Genomic DNA, 13,499 nt, shown 5'->3' with positions numbered 1-13,499 from the left:
GTCTGTGGACAGGTGTCTTTCATACAGGTGACCATTGCCGACAGCTGTCTGTCATGCAGGTAACGAGTTGATTTGGAGCATCTACCTGGTCTGTAGGGGCCAGATCTCTTACTGGTTGGTGGGGGATCAAATACTTATTTCCCTCTGCAGAATGCAAATAAATTCATATACTTTCCACAATGTGATTTTCCGGATTTAATTTGTGATGTGCTATCTCTCACTGTTACCAATAACCTACCCTTCAATTATGGGCTGCTCATGTCTTTGTCAGTGGGCAAACTTACAAAATCAGCAAGGGATCAAATACTTATTTCCACCACTGTATGACTTTGTCCACTTTCAGTTTTCCAAACTGCTCATAAACACTTTCTTTGGTGAACGGTGCAATATCCACTCCATTACCATATATATATATATACCCGTGGCAGATATCCGTGGTCCTTCCTTCAACAGTTAATAGCTTCTGGATGTGAAGATAGGGAGTGTGATGCAGACAGGTGGGAAATGAGGGGAAGAGCGGGCAAGGAAAAAAGATACTGCACCGGCACAAAAAAAAAGCCTTGGTTTTAAGTCAAATAGGTTAAAAGTCCTACAGGAAATGTAATATTTATGCGTAGAATGTGTGAAGGAGAAGACAACAGTGGTGGGAGTATTTTACCATCTACCTGGCCAGAATGAACAGAGATGATGAAATTCTAACAGGGTGAATCACTAAAGACAGCTGAAGAAGAAGGAATCATGAGAGATAACACCAAGTACAGTAGGTAGCATTCTTAACTATACTGGGTGCCACTGACCTGACTGATAAGAATTTCCGAGCACACTTTGCTATGTTACTTCTACAGATTACACCTTCTGAATGCTAGAGCTAGAAAGGAGCTTTCTTGGCATAATACAAGTACTATACTACAATAAGTACAAGCAGTTAATTTGAGATCTTGTGATCATACTCACACACCAATGGCATAAGAATGAGGTTCACTCCTTTCAAGCCACATACAAAACCAACCCATTTGTTATACCTTGCCCCCTGCCCCACCTGGGAGCTGCCTTGATGAAAACCAGGTGGGTAGCGTAAACAGTCTGGAGTAGATTCAGTAGACGGTGCCTACAGATAGGCGCCTGGATTGAGAGGGCTAATTGTGAATTCTATAACAGCAGTTCCACGTGGAACTGCTGTTTTAACATAGTAACATAGTAGATGACGGCAGAAAAAGACCTGCACGGTCCATCCAGTCTGCCCAACAAGATAAACTCATATGTGCCACTTTTTGTGTATACCTTACCTTGATTTGTACCTGTCTTTTTCAGGGCACAGACAGTATAAGTCTGCCCAGCATTATCCCCGCCTCCCAACCACCAGCCCCGCCTCCCACCACCGGTTCTGGCACAGACCATATAAGTCTGCCCAGCACTATCGACGCCTCCCACTACCGGCTCTGCCACCCAATCTCGTTTTAAAATACTAGCTGCATTCTTGGGCCTACCTACTGGCATTTAGGCGTGAAAGCGCACAGCCTATAAAACCATGCCCCTCCCATGGCCATGACCCCTTAGGAGACCTGTGCTATAGAAATTAGTCGCACTGTTTACAGAACGGGCATAGACAAGTTATGTGCGTTAACTCCTAATTAGTGCCAATTTGCACTCGTTATTGCCAACTGACAGTTATCTCCAATTAAGCCAATTAGTTTATATATGCAAGTGTACTGCTATGGATTTACAGCCTGTCTCACTAACACAGACTGCTCAATAATTACCGTGGATTCTTTTAGATTCGTAATAAGTAAATGAAACCTTTATTAGGGAAGCTAAATTCTACAATGATCAAGATATATATATATATATATATATATATAATATATATATATATATATACACACACACACACATATACATACATACATACATACAATGGTTAGCTCTATACACACTTATTTTAGCTAAACAATCATTACATCACTGGTCTCTACATCTAACTAAAAGAAAGCTATAAAACATATATATATATATATATATATATATATATATATATATATATATATATATATATATATAATATATATATATATATACACATACACAACACTGGTCTCCATCATCCAGGCTCTTATCAACAGCTGGGGGGGGCCCGGTTCACAGCGAGAGCTAGGAGCTTCAGACCAGGTATAGACCTTCTGCACGACATGTCTGCCCACAGATGAACCCCCCATTAGGACCACTCAGTGGCTATAATAACATATAGTACCTCATTCCAGCTTTGGAATTCAACTCTCCCCTGCATTCCTCTTACAAAGGTATCATTCCTTGTACGAATCCCTACACTCGTCGCCAAGATGTACTGCTATGGATTTACAGCCTGTCTCACTAACACAGACTGCTCAATAATTACCATGGATTCTTTTAGCTTCCCTAATAAAGGTTTCATTTACTTATTACAAATCTAAAAGAATCCACGAGCAGTCTGTGTTAGTGAGACAGGCTGTAAATCCACAGCAGTACAGCAAGGGACCGTATTCTCTACTTGAATGCCCAATTGCGTGCTTATCTTTAGGTGCCATTTATAGAAACAGGGGCCTCTGTGTGTACACTGTGAATCTGTACCTTGTATTTAGATGCATTTTCTCCATTTCCAGATCCAGACAGTTCCTTCTCCTGCTGTAAATTCCAGTTACCATGACCATTGTCCTCCTGATCTGTCAGCCTACAATTTCCGGAAGACAAAAATGCCACATTTTTCAAATGTGTTTCAGCTGAGGGAGATGCTGAAAAACAGTCTTCCCTCGAATAAGCACTGGGCAGCACGCCCAGGTTCACTTTCAAAATGGCCAGGCATCTTTCAAAACCTTGGAAAGGAATGCAGAACCTATATGAAAGAAGTGGGAGGACTAAACTGTCCCATTCTTTTCTACAGGCTTCCAGAATCACAAAATTACACCATTTTTGTTTTGCTAATTCAAGAATAAATCAGCACATACAAGACATGCACAAGTGAGGGAAGTAACCCACATATCAAACCCAACCTCCCATTTTGAAGGGAAGAGTTGAAAAAGAAATATTACTACTACTACATATCATTTCTATAGCGCTACTAGAAGTACGCAGTGCAAATACAGCACACAGAGATAGAATATGATATACACAGCCCCCTTTGGTGGTTGGTCAGAAAATTATTCAGTCAATATTTAGCTGGCGGCAGTCAGCATTTTTTTAAACACTGTCGCCGGCTAAATTTTTTTTTTGTTACATTTGTACCCCGCGCTTTCCCACTCATGGCAGGCTCAATGCGGCTTACACGGGGCAATGGAGGGTTAAGTGACTTGCCCAGAGTCACAAGGAGCTGCCTGTGCCTGAAGTGGGAATCGAACTCAGTTCCTCAGTTCCCCAGGACCAAAGTCCACCACCCTAACCACTAGGCCACTCCTCCACTATTCAATGTGGGTCATGTCTATGAATCAACATTGAATATCCAGGTCTCACTGGACTTCTCCTGACCACCAGAACTTAATCGTTTAATAGATTTGATACAGCACTCTATTCAACAAAGGTCACATTGGTTTACAATAAAATATATGAACCTGAAAAGAACGTCATAAATTATAGGGCAGAAAAAGGAACACACACATACACAAATAAACTATCAAGGTCTTTCATTTGCATTTTCTCAGGTTACCTTCATGTACTACTGCCAGTCAGACTGATCGCACCAAAAGTATTCTGAAAAAAAAAAAAAAGCTTTCAACTGAACTTTAAATTTTGCAAAAGATGCCTCCCCGCCCCAAATATACAGTGGGAGCTGATTCTGTAAAACAGGGGTACACCAGTAGAAAACATTTTCTCATGTTGTAACTAAGCGAACCTTAGAAGAAGTACATAAGTACATAAGTAATGCCACACTAGGAAAAGACCAAGGGTCCATCGAGCCTAGCATCCTGTCCACGACAGCGGCCAATGCAGGCCAAGGGCACCTGGCAAGCTTCCCAAACGTACAGACATTATATACATGTTATTCCTGGAATTGTGGATTTTTCTCAAGTCCATTTAGTAGTGGTTTATGGACTTGTCCTTTAGGAAACTGTCTAACCCCTTTTTAAACTCTGCCAAGCTAACCGCCTTCACCACGTTCTCTGGCAACGAATTCCAGAGTTTAATTATGCGTTGGGTGAAGAAAAATGTTCTCCGATTTGTTTTAAATTTACTACACTGTAGTTTTAGGAGTGCCAGCAAGGAAGCATTAGCAGACCTTAAAGCTTTACCTGGAGTACAGGGGAAGATCATTGGTGCTGGATAAGGAGTCCCCTCATGGATCACTTTATGGTTTATAGTGAAGATTTTAAACAAAACCCTATATTCTACTGGAAGCCAATGGTAATTAACATAAAGGAGAGTAACATGATCCCTCCTTCTTCCCCCAATAATCTAATTCCTGCATTCTGTAATATCCACAAAAGCGTTATCAGATAAACGCTTATGCCAACATAGGCAACACTGCTGTGATCCAATCTGGAAATCACATGCAACAGGACATGCAAAACTGCTTCCTCAAAATATGGCCAAATAGCCCCAAGGAGCTGCAGAACACAGAACCCTAAACGAATCACCTGAGATATTTGCTGGTTGAATTGCAAACCTAAATCCAGAATAACCCCCAAATACCTTATGTAGGTCCACACTGAATATCGTCCAGGACCCACATAAGTGGAGTCCACAGTTCCTCCCTCCTTCCCTTCCCGGCCTACCTTAATAGGCCCGGTGATCTAGTAGTGGTTGGGGCAGGAGCAAACCTCACTCACTCTTGCAGCGCCTGTTGATAATGGCTTCACGACTTCTAGCAATAGTCTGGTGGTACTACCACTAGGAGTCAGCCTCTAGCAATAGTACTGCAAAACTATCGTTAGAGGTTGCGGTGGCCATTTTGGATCTTTGCCATATTGCCCCAGTACGTGGGATGAGTGGTTCTGCCTTGTGATATCTATGATGCTCCCTGAAGAAGCCCGTGGAGGATGAAACTGGTTGAAGCTGATATGGCAGTTTGAATGACGTGGAATATCCACTTTTACATGTCTGTGTGAGGCTTCTCCTCTCTACCTCTCCTTTTTGGAAGAGTTTGTGAGGACTTTTCATGCTGGAGTCTTTCAGTTGTCTTCAAAGAACCCTGAGATATGGATATATTAGTGGATTAATAAAGTACTGTTTATATTCTTCTAAAAAGTTTTTTTTGGAATTTTGAGGTAAAATAAGAATATCACCTCACTGGAAAATAATTAGAGCCTTTTTGGGGGTTGGTGGTTTCTATTTTTGATTGCCAGACTGTTGTATTCTTGGCTCCAAAATTAGAAACAATATTCAAGGTGTGGTCTCAGAGACACCATCACTTATTTTTTTCTTGCTGGTTATACTTTTCCCTAAGCACCCTAACATCTCTAGGTCCACCACTATATCACACACCGAGCATGTGTGGCCCTCACTGTGCACTGCAGTCTCCTTAGTCCTCTCAGTTTTATTTTTTCCGCTCTGATTAGCAGATGCAAAAACACATTTTTCCTCACCTTTGCTTGTTTGTTTGCATTGTTTTCTCCTTCTTAAAAAAAAAGTTTATTTAGTTTATTTAGATAGTTTTTTGTTTTTCTTCTGTGAAGATGTCTCAGACAAATTCCAACCCTGTTCACTGTGTAGGAGAAAGATCTAGAACTTTCATTTGATATACTCCCTTTCTGTGGTGAAAGAAAGCATCTCATGAAACACTTCAGCATGTGCCCATAAAGGTGGCTGTTTGCTCCTCCTGAATTTGTATCTCTCTCTCCCAATTCAACTTAGCCACTGCAGCAACTGTTCTGGATCAGGGGTCACAAAGTAAGGCCTGATTTTGGAATCCAGTAAATCCTGAGTATCACTGTTGAGCAGTGGCTGAAACTCAGTTTATGCAGTATCACGAACTCCTGCCAGCTCAGGAAGCAGAAGCCACTGGACCAGCTCAAAAATCAGTCCGGCCGATATTCAGCATGAGTTAACCAGTTGGGAATGGCCGCCAAACGGTTAACTTGCCGGCATTTTCGGCAGCATTTAACCGGTTATCATTGTTGAAAATGTCGGGTTAGCACCGAAAATAAAGTCGGCAATGTTGGGGGCCCACATAGCAGTCGGTGTCTAGCCCGATGCAACCACAGACGCCAACATCAAGGCTTCGGACTTGGCTCCAAAACAGAACTCCCTTTGAGCCATTCTGGCTAACTGGGTTCTGGCTTGGTTCTGAAGACACAGAACACAGTTAGAAGGGATATGTTCAGACCCCAAACACGGAAAAGAGGAAGGAAGAGTAGCCGTGCCAGAAATGGTCCGAGTGCACCGTAAACAGGGCTGTAGCGACTGGAAAAAACTTGATGGTGCCTCAAAAAGGACGCAGCACCAGAGAAAATATAAGGGAAAGATCCGACCGGGGCTCAGGCCTAAGCGCAGCCTATTGATCACGGTAAATAAAGGAAAAAATAAAATCAATCGGGGAGAAATTGAACCCGAATGAGGCACAGAACTAAAGAAAATTTTAAAAGAAAACAAAAAAGAAGGCACAAAAATAAGCTCTGTTAAAGAACCGAACCACTAGCTGTGAGGAGAGACGGAAAAACATGTCCTCTCCTCACTGTGGGGAAACAAAAAGAGACTGTTGGTCCCACATTTGCGCATACATAGTGGAGCTTGCGCTCCAAAGAGCTCGGTAAAAGCTTGATACAAGCTGTGGACCGGGCAATGTGGACTGCGTTACGCACATGCAAGAATAATAGCCTGCTTGTCCTCAGAGAAATTTGGTTTTCCCAGGGTCTACCAAATGGAGGAGTAGTCTAATGATTAGTGCAGTGGGCTGAGAACCTGTGGCTCCTTGTGACCCCGAGCAAGTCATTTAATCCTCTACTGCCCCAGGTTCCAAAAATAAACAGACTGTGAGCCCACTAGGGCTAGGGAAAGTACCTGCATATACTAAATATAAACCGCTTTGGTTGTACCACAGAAAGGGAGTATATCAAATGAAAGTTCTAAATCTTTCTCCTACACTGTGAACAGGGCTGGAATTTGTCTGAGACATCTTCACACGAGAAAAACAAAAAACTATCAAAATAAACTAAATAAACTTTTTTTTTTTAAGAAGGAGAAAACAATGCAAACAAACAAGCAAGCAAAGGTGAGGAGAAATGTGTTTTTGCATCTGCTCATCAGAGTGGAAAAAATAAAACTGAAAGGACGAAGGAGACTGCAGTGCACAGTGAGGGCCACACATGCTCAGTACTTTACATAGAGTTCTGAGGTCTGGGAGAGCTGTTCCAGCGCTCTTTCTTCCACACCGCACTGCGCGTCTTTTTCAAGACAGCAAGTGTTCTACACTCCCAAGGTTATTTATTCACATTAAGGTGCTTTTTTCAACACTAAGGCCCCTGAGGCAGGCACTTGGCCAAAACACGGTGCCGTGTCGGGCATTACAAAGAACGTTTTCCACCATTATTTTCGCCTTCCTGTTGTTATTGGAGGTGCCTTGCTGGTCACACTACTCCCTTGTTTGGACTCCTCTCACGTAGTGGATCACAGTCTTCCGCTTCTGCGACCTCCTCTTTTGAAAAAGAGAAAATTTATCAAAGCAAACAGGGTACTAATTGAAAAACGCAGTCTCCCTCCCCCCCTGGAAATTATATATCAGCAAACAATTATCCTGGTCTAGGGTGGAACATTGAGAGGCGTCAGAAAAAGAAAATGCAAAAGCATTACTCAAATTCACATACAGTCCTAAGTCTGTGAATGCTGATACCAATCCAAAAAGGGAGCCCGTTGCTTGTCAAAAGCTTCCACTCTGCCTTATTTTGCTCAGATAATACGCATCCCACAGGACACTCCTCAGACGGGTCATTTAAGGTAGAACTGCAAAACACTTCAGGTCATATGGATGCCAGACAAGGCAACATCACCCTAACTACATCCTATGGAATGGTATTACAGGTTATATGAAGCAGAAAAAAAGATGGATCAGCTATAATAGGTTCAATATATCACTCAACAATCTTAAAACATCTTAAAAAGGAGGAAAGAGGCCTCAAATGTTCCCGCATGGCAACAAGCTAGAATATCTTAATACCAGCTTTTACCAGACCCTAGTCTTCTCAATGGTCTAAAAAAACTGCTTACATAAATTTTTAATTTTAATTTATATGTATATATTGTGCACTCAAACTTCTTCAAACATTGTGATTTACTTATGCATAAAATCTTGCATTTTAGAGTATTTAAAGCACTTAGCTTATAGTTCTTGTACACCAATGAGAAGACTGGAGTCCGGTAAAAGCTGGTATTAAGATATTCTTGCTTGCTAACATGCTGGGACATCTGAGGTCTTTTTCCTCCTTTTTAAAATTGTTGAGTGATATATTGAATGTGTTATTTTATATATATTATATATATATATAAATGGCAAGTGACCGACTCACCTGCAAATGCGTAGTAGAGACTTCCCTCTCTGTCCCGCCCTCGCGTCAAGACGTGATGACGTCAGAGGGCGGAACAGAGAGGGAAACGGAGTCGGACTGTCGGACGCTGCCACTGGAGCCTGGAAACGAACATCGTGCGCACCAACCTCCACCCTCCCCCCCGCCGCCGCTCCAGCCCCCCTCCATATCGGGCCCCCTGCACTGACCTGACATCGCCTCTCACCTCTGTGTGGAAAGCAGCAGCAGAGCGATCTGTTGCTGCCTGCAGCGCTTTCACACGGAGGTGAGAGGCGCTGTCAGGTCAGTGCAGGGGGCCCGGCATGGAGGGGGGAGGGAGCGGCGGCGAGGAGGGTAGCTGGAAATCTCGCCCGTTTTAACGGGCTTAACGGCTAGTATATATATATATAACGTATATGAGCCTTCAGCTTCAAGAACTGTTTAATACATTGATTTTTTGCTGAAGTTTTGCTAAGTTATTGGTTTGAACAAAAGTCAGCTATAATAGGAAGAGAGAATATATCCAAAACAACTTGGCACACTCCTCCCATAACTGTTTAATTTGGGTACATGCCCACCACATATGCAAGTACGTATCCTCCATCCCACATCACCACCAGCATTTATTATCCAAAGAGGGAACAAAACAAGCTATGTGGGAGGGAGAGCGGTACCACTTGTAAAGTAAGTTTTCTCCATTTATAACCAGATTGGTAGAAACAGAGAGGTGAAAAGTGTTCAAATAAGCTGTGGTCTACTCCTGATCTGGAAATGTACACCCCAGATCTCTCTCCCAATGTACAAAAAAGGGAGAACGTTTGAGGAGGCTCTTTGCCGTAGTAAATTGTATATTTGGGATATCATGTCTCTCTGTCAAAGCCTATGAGACAATAATATATTGAGAGGATTCATAGCCCTTGAGAGCCCTCCTCTTAGCAGATCATCTCGGAGTAAATGTCTAAGTTGTAGATAGATATAAAATTCTTTAGTTGGAATCTAATACTGCCCCTGTGGATCATGAAAGGAGCAAAAACTTTCCTCCGAATATAACTGATGTATATAAATTACACCTCTGTGGTCATAATTTGTAAACCAATGACAAGTCCAACCAGGCACGAATGATGTAAGGACAGATAATGGAGCCAATCTAGAGATTACACTATCCCACAGCCTATGCAGCCATCTCATCCAGCGAATCACCATATATCCAAGGATAGGATTCTGAATTTTCCTTCGCCTGGTTGTTTGGTGGGATGCACACAGAGCTTATTTATTTAGATTTTGCTCACAGCTTGTCGGCAAAAGGTAGAATCCATAAACAGCCCCCTCACAGGGCAAGGGGTGACTGGCTCCCCAAGGCAGAAGGAATCTGTGTTGCCCAAAAGTATCTCTTTAGATTGGGTACCCCCCAGTCCACCCTCTGATTTTTTTCTCATGAGCACCATCTTGGAAACTTGTGGTGGGCGTTTCCTCCAGATATATTGAAAAGGTTTATGTTGCAAAGTATCTAATGTTTGTTGTGGGACAAGGACTGGCAGAGTTGGCATAGGTATAAAAATTTAGGTAGAAAGATCATTTTGTTGACAGCTACCTTGTCAAACGAGTGGGTTAGGCCATGCCACCTGTCAAGAGCTGTGTGTACCTGATTTTAATACTACTTGTTGACAAAACATAAGCATACTGCAATTAATCTCACCCCACAAAAAGTTAACACTATAATTTGTTTGTTGTCATTCAGTGCTTTCTCAATTTATAATCTAGACACAGTCTGAAGAATCCTGCTTTTTGGTATGGTCCACGGTCCCCCACCCATCCCCTTAGCTTCTCTGAAAAGGCTGGTTACATTAAGAGCTCTGGCAAGTCACTTAACCCTCCATTGCCCCATGTAAGCCGCATTGAGCCTGCCGTGAGTGGGAAAGCGCGGGGTACAAATGTAACAAAAAAAAAAAAAAAAAAAAGAGCTGTACCAGCTAAAACACTGTTACATGAAGACCCTATTAGGCCAAGAACACCAACATGAAGGTATACACAATTGTACAATTGTCCTTATATAATTACTTGTCATTGGATATTCAGTTCATTCTGATTTCATCAGTGTTTTTTAAAAACATTTCATAACAATTCAATACAATTTATTACTAATAAAAAAATAATAATGGAGGATTTGCCTACAACTGGACTAGATCTCCCTTCCTTTAGAGTTACCAGACAGTTCTAGGTCACCACGGGTAGCCAAACCATTCTGGTTTTACCTCTTCTAAATGCAATGGGCATAAACCCAAGCTTGGCTTGAGTGTTGGAGCAGTGGGGGCTGAGAACCTGGGAGGTCAGGGTTCAAATCCCAATTCTGCCAATACCACTCCTTGCAACCTAGTGCCTGCTCTTTTGGGAAGCATATTGGACCTGAATAATTACTACCAATGACCAATACTGTGTATAAACAAGTAGCATGACCTGGAATCTGATTTCCCTATTTTAGGGCAGAGGAATAGGTAAAGGCGGCTATGGAACATAAATCGTCAGTATAAATCCATAGATATACTGTGGAAAAAAGCAGGCATGGCTGTCTGACCCCTAATGACCAGAAGCTTTTGGCTGGTACCCTTCTTCCTAGTACGTAACCCCAACTCTATTGCTGAATTCTTTTCCAGCTGACACCCGAACCCCACAACCCACGTGCACAGTCTGTGAGTGAGACATTTGTACTTGTAAAGCATACTTTAACGTGGGAACTACAATCCCAGCATGCACGAGGATTAAAGACAGACCTGCCCCCACCCGGAACTAGAATCCCTCGCCTTTAACGTTTACTCACGGAGGATCTCCGGGTTGGCTCATAGTTTTTCACGTAGCCGCCAAGGACTTCCGGTTTGCTTCCGGGATGCCTCTTCACTTTCGCTCAAGTTCACTTACTTTCTCTGCTGGTTTTTCTCACCTTCGCCTCACTCTTCCTGCCCGCCTGTAGTTTCTACCTTTTTCCTTTTCCGTAAACGTCTTACTTGGCTCTGGATTTCATACCACCCACCTTCAACTTCCCTCCCCAGCCATCCCCTTGGACGCTGACGTCCGGGTGGCCCGCCCTCAGCGCGCCGTCTTCTCACATTTTTTTTTTTTTAAACCAAGTCATCGTGAACTTCCTCTCGGCTCTCGCGATCTTCTGGCTCGAACGTTCAAAGTCTTCCTACTCCTTTCTGGAGCGTTTTTTCAGAGCACTTTTTGTTTGCTCTCCGTTGTAGAGTTGCGGACGTTTTGTTCTGCTCTGCCCTGCACGCTCTCTTTCCTCTGTGCTTTTGTCCCCCTTTTCCACATTCTCCATGCTGTTTTCCCATGTTCTCTGCATCCACTGCCACTGCCCTTGTTCCTCCACTTTTCTTACCTTTCCTTTAGCATTTGGTCACTATAATAAATCCCCCCCCCCCCCCCCACTTCAAATGAAAATACCATAAATATGAGCCTAACCGCTCGAGAAATATAGAATGCCCCAATCTATCCACCCTATCAGATTAACTGTTCACTCGTCCTCTAGATTGTACACTTGTCTTTAGTTTGTAAGCTCTTTGAGCTTGAGCAGGGACTGTCCTTCTCTGTTTAAATTGTACAGCGCTGCGTAACCCTAGTAGCGCTTTAGAAATGTTAGTTAGTAAAGTACTTAAGAGAAAAGAATAACACCTCGAACAGTTGTCCCTGCCAATAAACAAAACCACGGGTTAATTATTATTATTGATTTAAAAAACATACACCCCAAAATGTTATATTTAAAAGCACATTTGCTTAGGGGGAGTATTAGCTTGAGGTGGAATATTGATAGCTGTGATTTTGCACCCCCCCCCCCCCCCCAATGCCCATACATTTAATCTATACTCCCTTCTGTCCCACACCTACGTGGAAGACAGGTGAAGAAAGAGGGGCAAGGGACGAGGAAGTAGTGACAGAAAAGGATGGATAATGGGAGGTAGCGAGATACGAGACAGCAAAAAGGAGGTTTGGGACAGAGGAGTTTGGCATGAACAGGTGCTATGAGGAAAGTGTGTTTGATATACCACATTTTGCAACAGCACCAAAGCCTGTAATAATCTGCAGCAAGTGCTGTACATTTGTAATAAGCTTACTACACCCACTACCTCTGTGGAAGTAGACCCAGGATCTCTTGGCACCATCCAGAAGCAGAATACTTATTATATCCAATTGGGTCAGAAACTGGTTTAGTGAGAGGTAACAGAAGGTAGTGGTGTAAACGACATTCACTCTTACAATAAGAGTGGTACCAGTGCTTGGTCAATTTCTTTATAACATTTTTGTAATGAATATTGTGGAACAGTTGCCTTGTTGCAGATGACACCAAGAATCTGCAGTATAGAAACATGACGGCAGGGATAGGGATATGGGACTTGATTTACTGCTGTTCTGTGGTATTTTGCACCTACATTCAAAGCTGTTTACATATATTCAGGTACTTATTTTGTACCAGGGGCAATGGAGGGTTAAGTGACTTGCCCAGTCACAAGGAGCTGCAGTGGGAATCAAACCCAGTTCTCCAGGAGCAAAGTCCACTCATTTCATGTCCACTGTGGAACGAGAAGACATGAAATGAGATTGAAGGGGGGGGGGGGGGGCAGACTCAAGAAAAATGTCAGGAAGTATTTTTTCATGGAGAGAGTAGTGGATGCTTGGACTGCCCTCCCGCTGGAGGCGGTGGAAATGAAAACGGTAATGGAATTCAAACATGCGTGGGATAAGCATAAAGTAATCCTGTGCAGAAGGAATGGATCCTCAGGAGCTTAGTCAAGAACAGGTGGCAGAGCCGGTGCTGGGAGATGGGACTGGTGGTTGGGAGGTAGGGATAGTGCTAGGCCGACTTATACGGTCTGTGCCAGAGCCGGTGGTGGGAGATGGGACTGGTGGGTGGGAGGTGGGGATAGTGCTAGGCAGACTTATACGGTCTGTGCCAGAGCCAGTGGTTGGGAGGCGGGGATAGTGCTGGGCAGACTTATACGGTCTGTGCCCTGAAGAGCACAGGTACAAATCAAAGTAGGGTTT

General features: G+C 43.1%; 1 protein-coding gene across 1 annotated transcript in view; it reads right to left on the bottom strand.

The window, feature by feature from the left end:
* Positions 1–11,526, bottom strand: part of LOC115456941 (eukaryotic translation initiation factor 4E type 2-like) — a 28,569-nt gene extending 17,043 nt beyond the window's left edge. The window contains exons 1-2 of the mRNA XM_030186320.1: positions 11,278–11,526; positions 2,605–2,704 (exon numbers count right to left, since the gene is read on the bottom strand). Coding sequence (XP_030042180.1) covers positions 2,605–2,704; positions 11,278–11,300 — 123 coding nt within the window. The 5' untranslated portion in view covers positions 11,301–11,526. The remainder of the gene's footprint in view (positions 1–2,604; positions 2,705–11,277) is intronic.
* Positions 11,527–13,499: the final 1,973 nt, after the last annotated feature.

This window comes from Microcaecilia unicolor, chromosome 14, assembly GCF_901765095.1.
Source record: "Microcaecilia unicolor chromosome 14, aMicUni1.1, whole genome shotgun sequence".
NCBI lineage: Eukaryota > Metazoa > Chordata > Amphibia > Gymnophiona > Siphonopidae > Microcaecilia > Microcaecilia unicolor.
Note: the sequence above shows the minus strand (reverse complement) of the source record. Positions and strands in the feature narration are given on the sequence as shown.